Genomic DNA, 18,105 nt, shown 5'->3' with positions numbered 1-18,105 from the left:
AAAGTTTTCCATCCAACATCACTGAAACACAAGTTTTGGTGCTTAAAGGGATAAACTTCAGCTACTAGGAAATTTACCTAAACCCAGCGGCTCAGTGACAAATCATGTATCTTCTAGATGGATTACTGCCTACTCGGAAAGGCTCCTGGGGCACCAGGCAAATCAGTCAGCCAAGGTTTTACCCAGATTGAGCAAGAAGTGATTTGAAACTATGTGGGTTACAAAAAAAAAAACACCCACAAGGGTTCCACAAATTTTGATTTCACTCACTCACATGTCCTTCCCAGCAGCTACCAGTAAACACTTTCTCCTCCACACACGCGGTAACCTTCACCTGATGCTGCGGACATTCACTTGGCTTTGAGAACTATACCACAGCCGCTAGAAGACTAAGGTGCCAGGTGTTTTCAAATCCTTCCGGCCCTGCTGGGTTAAGAGGTCAGGGATTTATTAAACCCCCTCTGGCTCTACAACAGCCATTAGAGAAGGGTTAACTGCAGAGGACCACACTACAAATTAGACAGGAAAACACTGGCCCCTGCGAGTGAATGTCACCCCTCCCAGCTCCTGAGGAGCTGCAGGAGGTCCAGGTGAACACCCCCTTCAGGCGGCAGGCCCCCCTTTGAGGCTGTTTCACCTGCCAGAGCCTGCCGGCCCGGCTCCCTCCTGGTTTACTACGCAGGGCAGCAGGGTAAGCAGCAACATGCACGACCCAGCAGCAAAGGTAAGGCCATCTGGCCCGGCAGCCTTCCATTCTGTAATTGGCCTGGACAGTACTGGCGGGACCCACCTCAGCAGCCTCTTGGGCCCTCAGGCTGGGGAGGGGAGACCCCAGAGAAATATCAGGGGAGACTGATGGGTGCCCCATACCAGAAGAAAGCAACAAAGCCCATGAAGTCGCCTGGCTCAATCCCAGAATCCCAGCTCTAGAACCATCTAGAAACTTGCTGCAGTTAATTTGTAAGAACATAAGCCCCAGGAGGCTAGGCAAAGCCGACCTAGTCATAAAAGCAGTTCCAGCCTTGCTGATAACCCTTCTGGGCTGGCAAACGTGACATGTTTTTCTCTAAAACAGACTGACTCACATACTGGAAGGGGCCTCACAGAGCACTGGGAGGGACTGGGTTGGCACGGAGCCCAGCTTGCTTATGTCTCTGTGCAAAAGCCCACAGAGAAGGCCCAGGCCATACCTCCCTGTGCTCCCAATTCCCAGAGAGATCTCAGATCCACGTGCCCCAACTCCTGGAGGACACGCAGGAAGACACCCGGACCCAAGGGGCCCATCCCCTCCTCTGTGTACTGGCGGCTTCTGCACGCACCCCTCAGGACGCCCTCTGCCTTCCTCTCACTCTGCCTTTCAGACAGCTTCAAGAACTCCACGTGGGGAGTTCCCTGGTGGCCTAGTGGTCAGGATTTAGAGCTTTCACTGTAGAGGCCCGGGTTTGATCCCTGGTCGGGGAACCATCCCACATGCCACGCGGCGTGGCCAAAATACAAAAAAATAATAATTAAAAAAAATTTTTTTTCAAAAAAAAAAAAACTCCACATGCCCCACAAGGGGCCTGGGTTTGATCCCAGCTCTGCCACTTCCTGGCTGTGCTGCCAACCTCGTCAGCCTCAATGTTCTCCCCTGTAAGCTGGGGACACCCCCTACCATATGGCCATTGGGAGGATTCACGAAATCACCCACACAGCCTGCTGAACAGGGCCCGGCTGTAACATGTGCTTGGTGAGTGACAGCTGTCACTGTCTTATCGAAGCTGGAAGGGTCCTCTGAAACCTAACTAGAAAAAATACTAGAGGCCTGAGAAGCTGCCAAGGAGGTCTCGGCCACACTGGGACGCTTCGGCCCTCCCCGTGGTCAGGGGGTCCGGTGGGTGGGCTTGGGTGAGTGAGGTGGCACCAAGATGCTGACTCCCAGGGAAACAGGGCGGCCACAGGCCCACACATCCAGTCACCACCCGCCCAGGTCACCCTCCCTCAGAAATCAGCCCCCATCCCGGCTAACACTCTGAGTACTCAAAATGTTCTCCAGGCCCCAGACCCTCAATAATAATCAATGATGAGGCCCCTGGTCAGTGACAGGTCTCTGAGCATCCCAGATGCACCCACCACTGGCCACTCAGGGGTTTCCCCACTTTAAAGTGCCACCTGGTCTGGACGGGGCCCATTTCATCACCTTTCTCAGGGTGCCCTATGAGGCATGGACTGTACCAGCACAGCAGCTGCCCTATGTCACCTGCTGCCACCCCCAACACGCTCAGCACTTTGCTCTCTCCTCAACCAACTTTTAAGCACCAAAACTGGGCTCACAGCCTTCCCTGGATGAGACCGTGGGCTTAGGGAGAGGGCTGAACCTTCCATGTCTGTGACTTCAGGGCCGGGCACACAGACGGAGTCAGAGAAATGTCCTCAGGTACCCGGCCCCAGCTACGTGGCACACAGGCACAGCCAAAAAAATCTTTAACTGCTCAGAGAGCTCGATTCTCCTGAGTCAATGAAAGGATCACTGGTTTTAACCCATGTGGCAACTACCAGCACTCAAGTGCCAGAAGTCACGTAGGCTCCCCGGGACACAAGGCTGTGGACAGCGTGGCACCTCGGCACCACGTGACACATGCAAAGGAGATGACGTAGCAGGGACAGCCGAGGAGGCAGGTGCCGAGTCTGCAGGCATTTGGGGGGAGTCTTCCCAGCTAAAGAAGAGCAGAAACCCAAGCCCGCTGACAAGGCACGCGGGTGGACAAAACGACCGTCCGCGTAACACAAGATACCTGGCTGCGCCGGCAGCGGACGGTCCTGGGGGCTGGTGCTGAGGTCCCAGGTGGGAGAGGCTGGAGCGGTAGAGGGGCTGGTTCCCCAGGGAGGGCAGCGCCCCAGCCCAGAGGTTGGCGGTGCTCAGCCTGGGCGCAGACCTGGCCCCAGAGAGTGAGGGCTTGTTGTACGGAGCAAAGGCCTGGTGGGCCCCCAAAACAACGGCGGTCCTGTGGGGTGGCTGGGGGACTGGGTAGGCGGGAAGGCTGGTCATGGAGTGGCGGTAGCGGCCTGACACGGGGCCGGCTGCACCGCCGCCGAGGCACTGATGGCAAGAGCAGGCCACTCCCGTGTGGCCCGGTGGAGCGATGACAGTGGTCACTGGGTACGGGGGCCCTGCCTGGCGCCGCACGCTCCGGCAGAAGCTGGAAGTCTTGTTGGTCTGCGTGTGGGTGGCGTAGTTGACGGTGTAGTTGTACCCCAGGGGAGCCAAGTCCACGAGCTGGTTGCCCCTGGCCACCTGCTGCTCCAGGTGGTCGCAGACGCTGGCTTCATACGCCGTCCAGGAGCCGTCGTCACTCAGCCACTCCCAGACGATGCCCCGGCCCGGGGCCGAGTGCTGGGGAAATAGGTGCCTCCGCACAGCCCGCATGGTGCCTGTTTTAAAAGGAGCATTGCACATATAAAGTTCATCTGCTAGCCACTCACCACCTCCCAAAAAAAGGGAGTTTAAAAATTCTTTTTTTCCTACAACCAAAATAAAACATGATCACGGTGTATATATGGGTCATGTTGCTGTCTGACCTAAAGGCTGGCATTGATTATTCTCTCCAAATTTGGGGTGAAGGGTAGAGAGCTCTCTCTATGCAAAGAAACTGTGGATCAAAGGGATCAAGTGGCAGAGAGGGACCAGCGCTTCTCAGCAGGAGTGAGGGATGCTGGACGCTTAGGTCAAAGACCAGCTGTGGCTCAAAATATTCCTAAGGATGAAACCTATGTAGCCTGACTTAAAAAACTGAAAACAAAATGTCTGAAGAAAATTAAATCATCCATAATCCAACCACCAAGAGGAAAGCACACGACGTATATTGTATATTGTAACATATTCCTTCCGGTCTAGTCTCCTAGGCATGTATATTTAGGTGTAGCTGACAATCATACTGAAAAATTTTCCTGTTTTCATGTATTATGCCATAAGTATTTCTTATGTCTCTAAAACTTTGTAAAACTCTTTATTAACTGTTACACGGTTCTCTTACATGGATGTACACAGATTCCCTTGGACTTCCCAGGTAGCAACTATTAGGAAACACCTGTGGTTAGCTTATATTAATAAACCAAACCTGACGATTCAGGAGAGAAAGAAAAAAATCAATTTGGGCCATGCTTCCAACAGTACTTTTCAAAAGGTGATCACTGCGATTACCTTCTACCTGGTCTCCCGACCTCAGCAGCCAGTGGGATACTCTTAACCCCCAAATCAGATTACGTCACTCCTCTGCCCAAATCTTCCCAGGGTTCCTCCTTTCAGAAGAAAAGTTGAAGCTCCTCAAGGGATGGAAAAGCCCTGCACGACCTGCCCCTCCCTCCTGACCTGTCTGCAGCACTTCCTGGTGACCAGGCCACCTAAGCTCAAACTTCAAAACGGCCTCTCCCTGCGCTTTACACATCCATTCCCTGATAAACACTCATTGCTACCTAACTCATACACAGTTCACGAATCATTTATCTTGTGCGCTGCCTTTCTCAGTGACTGCAAACATCATGAAGGCAGGGACTTTTATCTGCATCCACTGCCTGGAAGCCTGAGTCCTCACACCCTCGAGGAGGCTGCTACAGGGATTAGAGCAGGAGTCTTCAGGCTCGGCACTAGTGACATTCTGGGCTAATAATTCTTTGATGTGGGGCTGTCCTGTACATTGTAGGATGTTTAGCAGCATCCCTGGCCTCTACCCACTAGATGCTGGTAGCATCCCGCCCCATAGTCCTGACCATCAAAAATGTCTCCAAACGTTGCCCCCAGCTGAGAACCACTGATTTACAGGGATAGTGCACAGCTCTGGGAAGAAGTTGGTGGCCCCCTTCTCAGTAATACTGAGCAAAAGACACACACACACACACACACACACACACACACACACGAAAGAAACATGAGTGCACAGGAGAGTGAAGTAACTTGCCCATGTGACACAGCTATCATACAGGAGCTGGAACCCATCACCAGGCCCTCTTAACTAGCATGGTGTGCCACCCCCATGCCGGCCGGCCTGCTTGCCTGCCTGCTGCCAGCGAGACCCTCGAATCTCTGCGGGCGGAAGCAGGCATTTCTGGTTTGGGAGACAAGGGGGAAAGGGGCTGGAACGGCCTCTGCACTGTGTTCCCAAGGCACCCTGTACCACTAAGGAACATCTCACACTGCTATCACTCCCAGCACCCGCCTTCTGACTGTGTGCATTTCAGGGGCAGAATAACGTTGAGAGTCAATTCTGTGACCCCCAACACCTAGCACGACGCCCAGCCCGAAACAGGCACTTGGACACATACTCGAGGCAGGACGTGCCTTACCAGTGTCCTGGCGGAACTGTGTCCAGCTGGGGAGGTCGATGATATAAGGAGCCAGTGAGGGGTCAGCTTGGCCTAAGGGGATGCTGTGGGCCAGGCTCCCCAGCCCAAAGCGCTGGCCCTTCTGCTGGACAAACTGCTGCTCGATGTAGTTGCAAACAGTGGCGCTGTAGGGGTGCCAGGTGCCCAGCCCGTCCTGCCATTCCCACACGGCCACTGCCACCGGGCTGGTGTACCCCTGAGCCAGGGAAGGGCTTGGGGCCATGGCCATCTTCCCCAGGACTCCCTCTGTTTTCCCCAACGGCTTCAGACCACTCTGGGCTCGAGTCTCAGGTTCATTGCCCAGCGCTTCCAGGAGACCTGAAACAAGACAGACACGCAGTTACCGACGAACACGGTGGCCCTGCCAGAGTCAGTCTCAGTGCGGGGAAAAAAAATCATGCTTTTCCACAGTCACTTTTTTCCCTAATACCTTAAGGGCATCGTGAACCAAGTACCTAATCCTGTCTCTTTGCTCAGGCAGCCAGGAAGAATTCGGAGTCAATCAAGCAGCCTCCTTACCTCTGCAAATGTCCAGGAAGACACAGTGGGTGAATTCTGGGTGCTCATCATCAGCCCTGCTTCTGTCCTTTTACCAATAATTTCCCTCTGGCCCAACTACTAAGTGTATCCTTTTATACTATATGTATTTTCATGAGTCACCCCAATCCTTTATGGACTGAGGCCATCATGACCCCTTATACCTTTGTGAGGACGCCACACAGGTTTCCAAAGCAGGTTTGTTTGTGAGACACATATTAACACCTGCTATGCTACAGATGAAAAAAAAACTATGCCTCAGAAAGGACCAGGGGCTCAAGGACAGCCAGAGAGGTGACTCTAAGCATGGGTGGGTCCTAGCTCTGCCCAGGGCTCCAGGCTGCCCTGGTTTCCCGCACCATTAACCACAGAGGGCAGACCCTAGATAGACATTAAAATCCTATGGATGCTGAAGCCCTCCCTCTCTGGCCTCTCTGCACCCCACTCCCTGGGCCTGGGCCTTGCTGACCAGCGGTCAGGTCCAAAGACTTTACACCCATCTCCCAAGACAGTCTTCTCCCAGTCACTCCCGCCCAGTTGCATCACTCAGGGTTTTCCCAGGCCATCCGTCACATGAACTTCTCCTCCACGGCACCGACCAGAACCCTAACGCCCACATACACATATGGCGGTCCCTGTCTTTCTGCCCCCTCAGAAGGCAGACACCCAGCGAGTCGGCCTTGTCCACAGCCACCTCGCCAGCCCCAGCACAGGCCATGTCATGTAGCATGTGTTATACACGGATTAGCTCAAAGCACGACTGAATGGAGGCAGATGAAGATTCTATGTGCCTGCAGCTGTTTGAAGAAGAAAGGGGGTCTGTGGAAGCTCCTAGGGTGAGAGAGGAATGGGGCCAAACACACTGACAAGGCGGTATTTCTCCCACTTTATGGACAGGAAAACAAAGAAGTCAAGGTCTTATTGAAGGTCACACATACACTGCTAAGTGGTAGCACAGAGTGCAAACCCAGATCAACTGGCTCTAATGCCCATTTTCTTAGCGAGGAAAGCTCAGCATGAGCTCTACCTTGGGCTCCGCCCTAGATAAACATTAAAATCCTATGGATGCTTAAGCCCTCTCTAGCCTCTCAGCCTCTCTGCACCCCACCTGCTTAGAGAGGGGGGAGGGAGAAAAGGGAAAGCGGTGGTGGGGAGGAGAGGAAGGGAGAGAGGAGCCAGCGTCTCAAGCTGTGAGCACCCTCGGCTGTTACGTCCACATAGGGCCCTGGTGCCAACAGGGTTCCCAGTCACATCATCTGCTCCGATACCCACACAATCCCCTTAAGTACAGACATCGAATTTTGTCCCTATTTTGCAGACGAGAAAACCGAGGCCCCGGTGGTTTTGGTGACTCGCTTACATGGCCACTAATGAGGCTGGGACCCTGGGCTTTCGCTGCTGTCCCCGAGATTGCACTCCAGCAGGGTTTCAGTGAGAAGGCCGAGACCACCTGCCCCACAAGCAAGGCAGAGCTGGAGCAGCACGTGACAGCGAAGAGGCACGGGCTCTGGCGTCCACACGCCGCGTACTCACTGCACTCTACTCACTGTGTCACCTGGTGAAGGTACCTAAGCCCTCCAAGCCCGATTTCGCTTGGAAGTGGACATATCAACCTCTATTCTAAGTGCTTTTCTAGGGGATTCAGATGGATAGGTGTGTATAAAGCACCCAGAACAGCGCCAGGCACACAGCCGATATCAGCAAATCTTGGCCTCCCTCCCCTTCCCCACCCCCCACCACCCCAGCACCTCCCACCCCTCAAGTCTGGGGGAGGAGTGGCGGCCCAGGGCGGCACTGAGCTACACGGCCTGAGAACACGGGCGATGAGTCAGGCCTGCAATAACTCTGAGCACACATAGGCGGCCAGGGCCGCCCCTGAGCTGCCAACCGCTCCAACAGAAGCACACATCCCGCCCTGGAGGATTAGACCCGGGATGCCCTCGAGATGGCTGGCAAGCTTATTAGCTCAGCGTCTGTAATTAGAGGCCTCTGGACCCACATCCAGGTACAAATCACAGGACTGGCTTCAGGGCCAATTACTCCTGAGCCCAGACTTTCCCCCGGCACCTCCTGGCAGCCGTCACTCATCTCTCGGGCAGCAGGGGCCTCCCATGTACCAGCACACGTGGTATGTTCCAGCGTGTCCACACATCCCCAGATGAACCAACTCGGAGAACTCTGCCAAGCAGCCTGAGAACTACACTCGAGAATTTCAGCTAAGCTTTTCATGACCGTGTTCGGCCTACAGACCACAGGCACACGACGGTCCAGGCTCTGTCAGGGTACTAGAGACCCAGAGATGAGAAAGACACAGCTCACGGCCCCTCCATGACCGGCCACTGTCCCCACTAATACCAAGGCCTCCACCTTTTGTCCACCTGCATCAAATTCTAGCAAGTGCCAGAATATTCGGAGCCATTTCCCACCTCCCAGACATTGATCCTGCTGGTGCCCAAGTCCAGACTTCCATCCTCTCTGCGCCTAAGCCCCCAGCAAACATGCCCATCTTTCCAGACTCAGCCACAGCACCCCGCTCTGAGCCACACCTTCAACAGAAAGTGCTGACCCCATCCTCCTGTGCGTCCTCACTGCATTCTCCATTTATCCAAACACACTGCATTTATTGGTTTCAGTATCTGTCCCCCCTCTCACCACCCCCCAGAACAGGAACTCCCTGAGGGCAGAGCTGGGGTTGACCCAAAGCTGGGAATGCAGCTCTTCAAATGCCCAGTATCCCAGAGGGTCTAAAACACACACGCCAAAAGAGAGGCGCACCTTCTGCTCCAGGGGCCTGGGGCACATTTGGGGCGATGCCCAGAACGCCCACTGATGTTCCCCTCGAACGCAGCAATCATGCACACGCAGCGGCCGTGTCAATGCACCCATTCTCTGTTACAGGCTCAGCCATCCCCAAGCTTCAGTTCAAAAACCTAATTTGGGCTTCCCTGGTGGAGCAGTGGTTGAGAATCTGCCTGCCAATGCAGGGGACACGGGTTCGAGCCCTGGTCTGGGAAGATCCCACATGCCGCGGAGCAACTGGGCCCGTGAGCCACAACTACTGAGCCTGCGCGTCTGGAGCCTGTGCTCCGCAACAAGACAGGCCGCGATAGTGAGACGCCCCCACTCGCCGCAACTAGAGAAAGCCCTCGCACAGAAACGAAGACCCAACACAGCCATAAATAAATAAATAAATAAATAAATTTATTAAAAAAAAAAAAAATCTGATGCTTGAATCCCATCCCTAAATATACTTATTTAAAAAAAACAAAACAAAACCAAAAAAACCTAATTTGTTTCGGCTCCTAATGATGGGGCTATTTAGGGTGTTCTTAATTATGAAAATTGTTATTATTCTAATTGGCCATGGGAAAACAGCCTTAGTCTGGGGGCAACCTAAACACTTCATGATAATGGAATAAGGGAATTCTTAAATAAATTATGGTACACCCCAATGATGGAATACGAGTCTTGAAAAATGTTTTTAAAAGGCTTTCAGACCTAGAATAATGCTGCTGACAAATTAAAAATACCGGATATGTAACCATATACACTATATGCTCTCAAGCGGGTGGGTGTGCCATTTACTGAGCACCTACTATGTGGCACGCACTCTGTCTGGTGCTCTCGCCATCCAGCTCTCTCAACCCTCAACTGCCCTTGAAGGTAGAGATTATCCCCATTTTACAGACGTGAGAACCGAGGCCAAAAGCAATTAAGAATTTACTCAAGGTCAGATGGCCAGTCTGTGACACCAGGTTCTTATATAAGCTAATTTTTAAAAGGCGGGAAGGAACAACTCTGACATTTTACTAGGAGTGATGGAGTTATGGGATATTTATTCTTTACCTCTTTCTGTACTGGCAAATGTTCTACAATGATCATATTACTTATTATGATCGGACCGAAGTTATCTTTAAAAAAATGTATCAACAACTTTGACCACGAGAAAAACCATCCTGCCTTCTCTTGCATTCTCTTGTCAGATTTAGCCACAAACGCCTGTGCACAGCCCCACGGCTCCAAGGCACAGAGGGACGCTGCTGTCCTACCAGAGAGGGGTTTCACACAAAGGAGAAAAGGTGCATGTGGCCAAGAGTCTTTCTATTCCCAGCGGATTTACAAAAGCTTTAGAACAAGACCTGAGCTGATGCAGGAATCTGAGTGAAACTCATCCTGCCTGATTGTGGGCCTCTGGGTAGGGGAAACCACACAAATGGATCCCCTTACAGTTGCGGCCTCCGGGAAGAAGGCCCCGAGCGTGGTTTTTAAACTGCTGCCCAGACTGGGCGACTGTCAATTTGCCAACATGTGAGGACCCGTTTCCTCCCCCCAAAGCCCACCGAAATACAGAGTGGCCTGGCCCAAGCCTGAGCTGGGCAGTTCACTCTTGGCTCCACGCTCGGTGACCTTGGGACAGTCACCTCCCCTTTCCTGGGCTCCACTGCTCAGGCGGTTGGATGGGTTTTCCAGCCTCTTATAAGCAGCAGAACCCTTTTCCAAATGTGACCGTACGCTGCCCATCGATATGTAAAACGCAGAAAAGTGGGGTGCTCTTATTGACACAGGGGCTGCCCTCCATTCCTACTTCCTGAGAGGTCCAGGAAGCTGTTGTGCGGGACAGAGGCGTTCTGAGGGGCACGGAGTGGAGACCAGTGAGACCAGGTGGACTTCAAACCCTATTTCCATGCTGTGTCTCTTTCGGGTGCTTTCCAAGAAGCATGGGCCTGCAACTCCACACCCCACCAGCTGACATGGTGCGCATGACCTGTAAGCAGAGCGTGACCTTCAAAGACTTGTTACGGAGCAGCCGGCCACCCGGGCACTGTCAGAAAGCCTTCCCACGGAGATGGGAAAGTCGAATACTGCACACAAACACACCAAAGAAATGTTCTGCTTTGCTAGACATGTTGTTTTTAATACAAATTTAAAACAATGACCTATTATTTTTTTGCCTGTCAAAGCAATAAAAATAATTTCAATACTCAGTGCTGGCGAGAGTACACTGAGATGTCATACTACTGGGACGGATAAACCCTTTCCAGAAAACAGTTTGGTAATATGTATCAAGAGGTTTAAAAATGTTCACTTGCTTTGACCCAATCATTAAAAAATCTATCAAAGGAGATGAGAGAACAACTTCAACATAAAGATATTCCCCACAGCACTATTTTCACTCGGTAAAAGAGAAGCAGAGAGAAAACTCAGTAGAAACGTACCAAAATGCTAACAACGGCTGCCTTTGAGTGCAGAAACTATTAGAGACCTTTTGTTCAACTTCCTTATATATCTGAACTTTTCACATTTTCTAAAGTGGGAAACTATTACTTTTGTTTTCAGAAACAAATCTCTACAATGTCCACCACTTTCAAAAGATCGTAAATATGAAACAAACCCCACCACTGTCACTTACCATCATTACTTCAGATGGCTGCTCCCGTCCCAGTGGAGTTTCACTAACAGGCCTGTCAAAGTACCACGGCACCTCCTTGCCAAGAGACACATGTCCCACCCCTGAGTTCCAAGAAAGTGCAAAAAACACACCATCCAGGTGCCCAAACTATTACAACAGGGGAGCGCTGCAAGGTAGGGCTTTTGTCTAGAAAAGAGATGGCTTAAGCCGGTGCCACCCAGACCTGACTAGGCTTCTGAGAGATGGAAGGAACTACACATGATTCGTTCCTTGCACGTGGGGCCTCTAGAAGGGAAATGACAACTCCTCTCCTGGCTGGTGCCTGCCTAGGGCCCTCCAGGGGCAGGTCAGAGCAGAACGTCCCAAATGGGGTTCAGAAAGCCACACAGTGGCCAGGGGGCAGGCCCCGGCGACCAACAATTCCCCAGTGGGCAACCTCCTCCACCAGCACCAAGAACCTGCTGCTCCTTCTTTGCCAGGAGCAACCTGACCACCCACAGGTCGTCAGAGCCTACCCTGGGGCCAGAATGGGGAAGCAGCGGAAGCAGTGGCAGGCACAGTGGCCATAATCACACCAGTGGCCACCAACCAAGAGCTTACTATGGACCAGGCACCGTGCTAAGTATCTTATGTGTTCTCATTTAATCCTCACATTCCGGAGCAAAGGGTATCATCTCCATTTTATAGATGAGAAAAGTGAGGCAAAAGATAAACAACTTGCCTGAGAAGCCAGAGGTATAAGCAAACCCAGATCAGTTTGCAGAGGGATATATTGATATGGACAAATCGGCCTGCCAGATGTGTCTGCTTGACCTACTACACAGTTTTTAGTTTTACAAATTGAGCCAATGTTTAAAAACTGGAATATCCACCATTAAAAAAAAATAAAAAATCCAGATTTCCAGCTTCTCTTGAAAACCAGAAAACCTGGCAACATTTGCAGGCCTGACCCAGATTCACTGTGCAGCCAGCAACAATGAGCTGCACCACCGCGGTGGCTGGTACTACTCTCCAGGTTACCACAGTTACCGCAACTCCCCAGGGCAGAGCCGGCAAACTTTTCCTATAAAGGGCCGGAAGGTACATATTTTAGGCTTTGTAGGACACTGGGTGTCTGTTGCAACTACACAACTCCACCACTGTAGTGTGAAAACAGCCATAGGCCACACATAAACTAACCGGCGTGGTTGTGTCCCAATAAAACTTTATTAACAAAAAGAGGCTGTGGGCTGGATTTGGCCCACGAGCCACGGTTTGCTGACCTCACTGTGGTCCCACTGACCTATAGGTGAGAAATACTTCTTTGAACCCGTTTCTCTATTGAAAAGCGGGAGAGTGCTTATGCCTCTGGCCAGCCTCCCCTATGACATGCCTGCCCTCCGTAGACATGTCAGTCTCTGCCCAGCACCTGAGGGTGAAATACAGCATCCAACAGCATGGCAGCCAGCATGTGGTGAGGGCCACCCCCAGGGAACCCCAAACTGCTTCCCAGAGCCACACCTTTCCTTGCATCAGGCAGCTGGGCCCTGGCCTACCTCTCTTCTCTCCACCCTCCCCCGTGACCCTCTCATCTGCTCCCATGGCTTCAATAATCCCATGCACGCAGAGCATCCAGATCTTTCTTCAGATGTCCTGCCTGAGTCCCTTAAGCCCTCTGCTCCAGCCATCAGCAACTCCAGTGAGAGCCCAGAACCGGCCAGGCTGTTTCATGCCCCTCACCCCCCACCAAGAGCACCCATCCCACATGTCCACTTACTCAATTCTTAATTCCCAGCCTGAGACTCTCTGCCCGGTGGAATCTGTCCTACATCCACTCCTGCCCTGCACGGAGAAGTGGCCTCTTCTAACCACCAATGTCCGTGTGACATCTGAGTGCAATTATCTACTTGTCCCCTCCACTAGGGCACGGACTCCTAAAAGGCAAGGATTATGGTCAGGAAAAGATTTTTCCAATGAGGCACAGAACGCTGACTATACATGAAAAGATACATTTCACTGTGTTAAAATTAAGAATGGTTGTTCAACAAAACATGCCTCAAAGAAAGCAGAAAGTTACAAGCTGGAAAAAGATATTCACAATAAGCTCGAAGGATTAAAATCAAGGATATATAAAGAACTCCTACAAGTCAATTTTCTTTTTAAAGCGCCAGGAACCCCACAGAAAAATTACAAAAGAGTGAACATATAATTTACAGGAAACGCACATGCCAATAAACTTATGAAGAGATGTTCGACATCAGGGCTCAGGGACACAGAAATCAAGATCCCAAAGATCCCATTTTATACCCATTCCATTGGCAGAAATAAAAAAAAGTCAGCCTATATCAAGTGTTGGCAAGAGTGTGGAGCAAGCGGAAGGCCTACATTCTGCTGCTGGTGGAGTGAAAACTCGTACAACCACTTCAGAAAAAGTCTAGTAACAACTACGAAAGTTGGACGTTTATTCACCCTATGACCCAGCAAAATACCACCCCTCAGCTCATACCCAAGAAAATCTCTTGCATATGTGCAACAGGAAACATGTACGGAAATGTTCAGAGCAGTCCGCTCGTGACAGCAAAACTGGAAACGAGCAGGTACCCATCAACGGAAGATCAGACCCATAAACTGTGATTTGTCCACACCATGGAATATTATTCAAGACAAATGAACCACATGACATGCAATACTATGGACAAACTGCAGCGATATTTTTTTAAGTGCCTTAGGAATACACAGGTACCATGAAACTACATAAAAATGAAAGTGAGGGGATAATGGTTATCTCAGGATGGGAATGGGAAGAAAGATCAAATGATTGGATGTGTATTTTGTTTCAAGATCCTGGCTTTTGTTGTGGATGGCTGAAATGCAGGAACTTACGACACATTAAAAATAACTTTGGAAACAAGTGAAAGCAAGCCAGGCGTGAACGGTGATCAGTGTGTATTAATCTAGTTCTCTGTTTACCTGAGGTGAAAATTAAAACAAACACACAGAAGGGACTGTTTAATTCTCTGTACTCCAAGTGCCAAGCACAAGCCCGGGCACACAACTTCCTAAGCGTGTGTGAAATGAATGAGGGACGCTCCTCCCTCGCCCGTGGCCCCATTCCTGCCGGCCTCTTCGGTACCTTCAACGTGTCTGAAGCCAAACTCACCTTCCTTGCTAACGCCCCTCTCCTCCTGGATTCCCTGGCTCTGCGCTGGCCCTCCTCCGCCTTCTCCCCCACAGCCCAGCGGCTGCCCTGGCTTGCCCTCTCCTCGCCTCCTCAGACCCCACTGCTAGCATCTGGTTGGCACCTTTCTGCCTCTCACCTTGACAAGCACTCTCTGCCAACTGGCTTCTCCAACTCCTGTCTCTCCTCGTCCACCCAGAGACAGGTGCGAGGTTGAGCTTCCCGATACAGTTCTGACCCTCTCTCTTCCGCACCTCCCCTAGAGCTCTAGAAATAATGTTCACGTTCCCTGGGCTGACGCTGAACGTCCATCACAGTCTGGTCCCTTCCTATCAACAGTAGCTGCCAGCGCATCTCTCTTCAATACCCTCCTCCATCTACACCTTCCCCTCCCCATCCCTCCTAAAGAGCATAAGTGATGAACTGCTACCCCATATACCGCCAGTTTCCCCAACTCTGTGCCTCGACTTTACCCGGAATCCCACCCACTTGGCCACCCATCCTCAGCTGACCCACACTTTCAAGGCCCCATTTAAACACCTCCAGGATGCTGGGATGTGCCCACTTGAAAGAAAAATCCCCTCTTACCAACTTCCACGGCATTCTGTCTGTCCTCTACAGTTCTCTCTCTTCCACAAGACCAGGAGCAGCCAGAGGGCAAACTCCCCTGTCTACCTCCCCCTACCAGAAGCTGGCAGTGGTGTACGGAAACAGTCACAAAGAGAATAATCTAATCCATTCCACGCTTTCTAGCCAGGGTGCTCATTTAAAATGCCCATCCTCGGACTTCCCTGGTGGTCCAGTGGTTAAGACTCCGAGCTTCCAATGCAGGGGGCTCAGGTTCGATCCCTGTTTGGGGACCTAAGATCCCACATGCCGCGCGGCACGGCAAAAAAAAAAAAAATGCCCTTCCTGGAATTCTACTAAAATCCTTCTGTTCCCCTGAACCCTGGCATGACCCACAAAAGCCCCCGCTCAGCCCCCTGCCTACCTTTCCAGGCTTCTCGGCCCCGCATCCACACGCTGTCGCTTCAGCCACATTGAGCTGCTTACGGTGACCGAGACATGCCAGGTTTCTTCACGACTTTGCGTATACTGACTCCTCTGCCAGGCTCCGCCCCCTACTTCCTGGGTCCTACTCCTTCACAACCTTAGCTATCATCTTCTGGAGGCTTCTGGACCTTCCCTCCTGGGCAAGGGTGGGGTGGGCTCCGCCCTGTGATTATCTACTCCTCAACATGTATCACACTGACAACACCTTGTCACTGTCTATGGTTTGTTTATCTTTGCCACCAAACAATGAGCTCCTGGAAGACAGAGTTTTTGTGCCTGGTCACCGTACCCCCAGCACTGAGCATGGGGCTTGACAAAAAGGAGGCATCCAGTAAAGGTTCAAGTAACAAAAGAAACTAAAATTTCCAGTTCAAATGCAGAAACCGTGACTCGTGTCCTTCATCCCATAAAGCACGTCTGAAGGTGGAAAGCATCTTCTAAGACTGGTTAAACAGGAGAAGCTGCTGGCAGGAAGCCACCTGAATTTATCTGAGACAGCTGGCAATCAACAATCAACTCCCAGGGCTCACTTTCATCCTGGGGACCTCAAATTCCACCCTCCCCAGTGCCCACTTTCTCTACTGAAAACCAGATTGGGAAGGCAGCAGTGTAAAGTCCCCATGGCTCTCACCTTTTCTCTCTGGAGAGCTGGCACAAACTGTGCCTTCTTGATGGAGATACCAGATCCTTAGGAGGAATGACTTGTTTGAGTTCCCATCTTGATATAAAATGCAAACAACAAAAACCGGGCAAATCTGAAAGGCTTGCTGACTCAGCAACACAAATTCCAAGGCACCTTTGCCAACAAGGAAGAAGATGATCAGGTTTTAAATTGAGAAACAGCAGTTAGTGAAAACGAATGCACAGATGTCCGGTCTGTGTGCTGTGGCTGGGGACTGGAAACCACCAGATTTATTTTCCAACAGCCTGGGCAGAGCAGAAGGTACAGTAGTCTCCCTCTGCCCACTCAATAACCAAGGGGATGGCTAAAAACAACAACAACAACAACAAAAAAAAAAACCACAAACAAACAAACACACCCTAAGCCCTTCCACAGAAAGGCCTGAAAGGACTTCGTAAGCCAGTCTGCAGTGTAGGTATCCAGGAAATCAACACACCAGAGAGGGAAAAAGTTTGGCCAAGGTCACATGGCAAATGAACAAGAAGCCTAGCTATAGTCATACTGATGGTTTAAGCAAAGCCTGATTTTGGCTACCAGAAAGACCACCTTCTACAACTCTAGAGGAGCTAGGATAGCATGCAGAAATATTTTGAGTTTCTTAAGGGTCCAAGCGTCTCTGCACGAACTATTTCCACTGCTACTGGCACTTAGGGAAGAGGAACCAGTGTGGGGGACAGCAGCTGGCTGAGAAAGGGTAGTTTCAGGGGGAAAAAAAAGCCTCCTAAATCCTCTTCACAGCATATACATTATGCCCTCCTCACGAAAGTGACCCAGGGTCCCAGGAAATAGGCACTTCCTGGAAGGGAGACCCTACATGAGGCGAGTTAGGAGTTAGACTAAGGAGGCAAACTCCCCTAAAGTACAGCCCCTGGCTCCAGTGAGCCGTCCACCGGGAGGCAGACCCCAGCAGAACCCAAGCGCTAACTAGGGCAGCCGGTGGCATTATCACCACCGTCTCCTCCAAGTCCTGTGGGAAAGGGTACACTCCCACAGACGGACCAAACTCTGCGTCTGCGCCCCTCCCCCTGCTAGCCCTTCGGCTTCCACCCCGGCGTTCACCCTCCCACCAGCTCCGGTCCTAAGCTCCCAGCGTCTCCCAATTCCCCCAACTCCCTCCTCTGGGACATCTACCCGAAGGCCGGTCCCCACAATCCCCACCCCCCGCCCCGTCACCCCGTGGCTCTTCTCCGGCCCGGCCCAACCTTCCCTCGCGCCCACGCCCGCCCCCTTCCGGTCCCAGATCGGCTTGGTCTCCCCCGCGTCCCCGGGACCCCAGCCCTGGCGACGAGCAGGTGGCCTGTCCGCCCCTCTCACCGAGGCTGAGGAGGGCGAGGGGGCAGGCGGAGGACACCGCCGGGCTCAGGCTGCAGACCCCGCTGGGCCCGGGCACGGCTACGGCTCTGCCTCCCAGTCTAACGAAGAGGCAGCCAGAGTGAAACAGCGTCGCTTCCTTGCGTCCCAGTGCGCATGCCCAGGACGCTGGGCCGTCTGGGAAACGTAGTTCCAGCGGAACAGCGGGGGGCGGGGCCGAACTCGACGTGCACCTGTTTAGAGGTATGTATCCCGAGAGAGCTTCGTGTCTAGTTGGGGAGACAGACACTTAAACACACAACTACAGGACTCCCCTGATGGCGCAGTGGTTAAGAATCCGCCTGCCAATGCAGGGGACACGGGTACGAGCCCTGGTGCAGGAAGATCCCACATGCCACGGAGCAACTAAGCCGTCGCTACAACTCCTAAGCCTGTGATCCAGAGGCCGGGAGCCACAGCTACTGAGCCTGCGTGCCACAACTACTGAAGCCCGCACGCCTAGAGCCCATGCTCCACAGCAAGAGAAGCCACCGCAATGAAAAGCCCGCGCACCACAATGAAGAGTAGACCCCGCTCGCCGCAACTAGAGAAAGACCG

The 18,105-nt window shown here is 52.1% G+C and overlaps 1 protein-coding gene across 5 annotated transcripts in view; it reads right to left on the bottom strand.

Annotated features, from left to right (window-relative positions):
• DTX2 (deltex E3 ubiquitin ligase 2) overlaps nucleotides 1-17,614 on the bottom strand; it is a 33,350-nt gene extending 15,736 nt beyond the window's left edge. For 2 of the 5 annotated variants that reach the window (XM_061208922.1, XM_061208925.1), the window contains exons 1-3: nucleotides 15,454-15,516; nucleotides 5,320-5,676; nucleotides 2,775-3,411 (exon numbers count right to left, since the gene is read on the bottom strand). In XM_061208922.1, the coding sequence (XP_061064905.1) occupies nucleotides 2,775-3,411; nucleotides 5,320-5,676; nucleotides 15,454-15,478 (1,019 nt within the window). In that variant the 5' untranslated portion in view covers nucleotides 15,479-15,516. Of the gene's footprint in view, nucleotides 1-2,774; nucleotides 3,412-5,314; nucleotides 5,677-15,453; nucleotides 15,517-16,146; nucleotides 16,234-17,511 lie in introns of those variants that run through there. The other 3 variants (XM_061208924.1, XM_061208923.1, XM_061208926.1) reach the window with 3 other exon arrangements.
• Between the last annotated feature and the right edge of the window lie 491 nt (nucleotides 17,615-18,105).

This window comes from Eubalaena glacialis, chromosome 13 (genome assembly GCF_028564815.1).
Source record: "Eubalaena glacialis isolate mEubGla1 chromosome 13, mEubGla1.1.hap2.+ XY, whole genome shotgun sequence".
NCBI classification, from domain to species: Eukaryota; Metazoa; Chordata; class Mammalia; order Artiodactyla; family Balaenidae; genus Eubalaena; species Eubalaena glacialis.
This window is presented reverse-complemented; position numbering and strand designations above follow the sequence as displayed.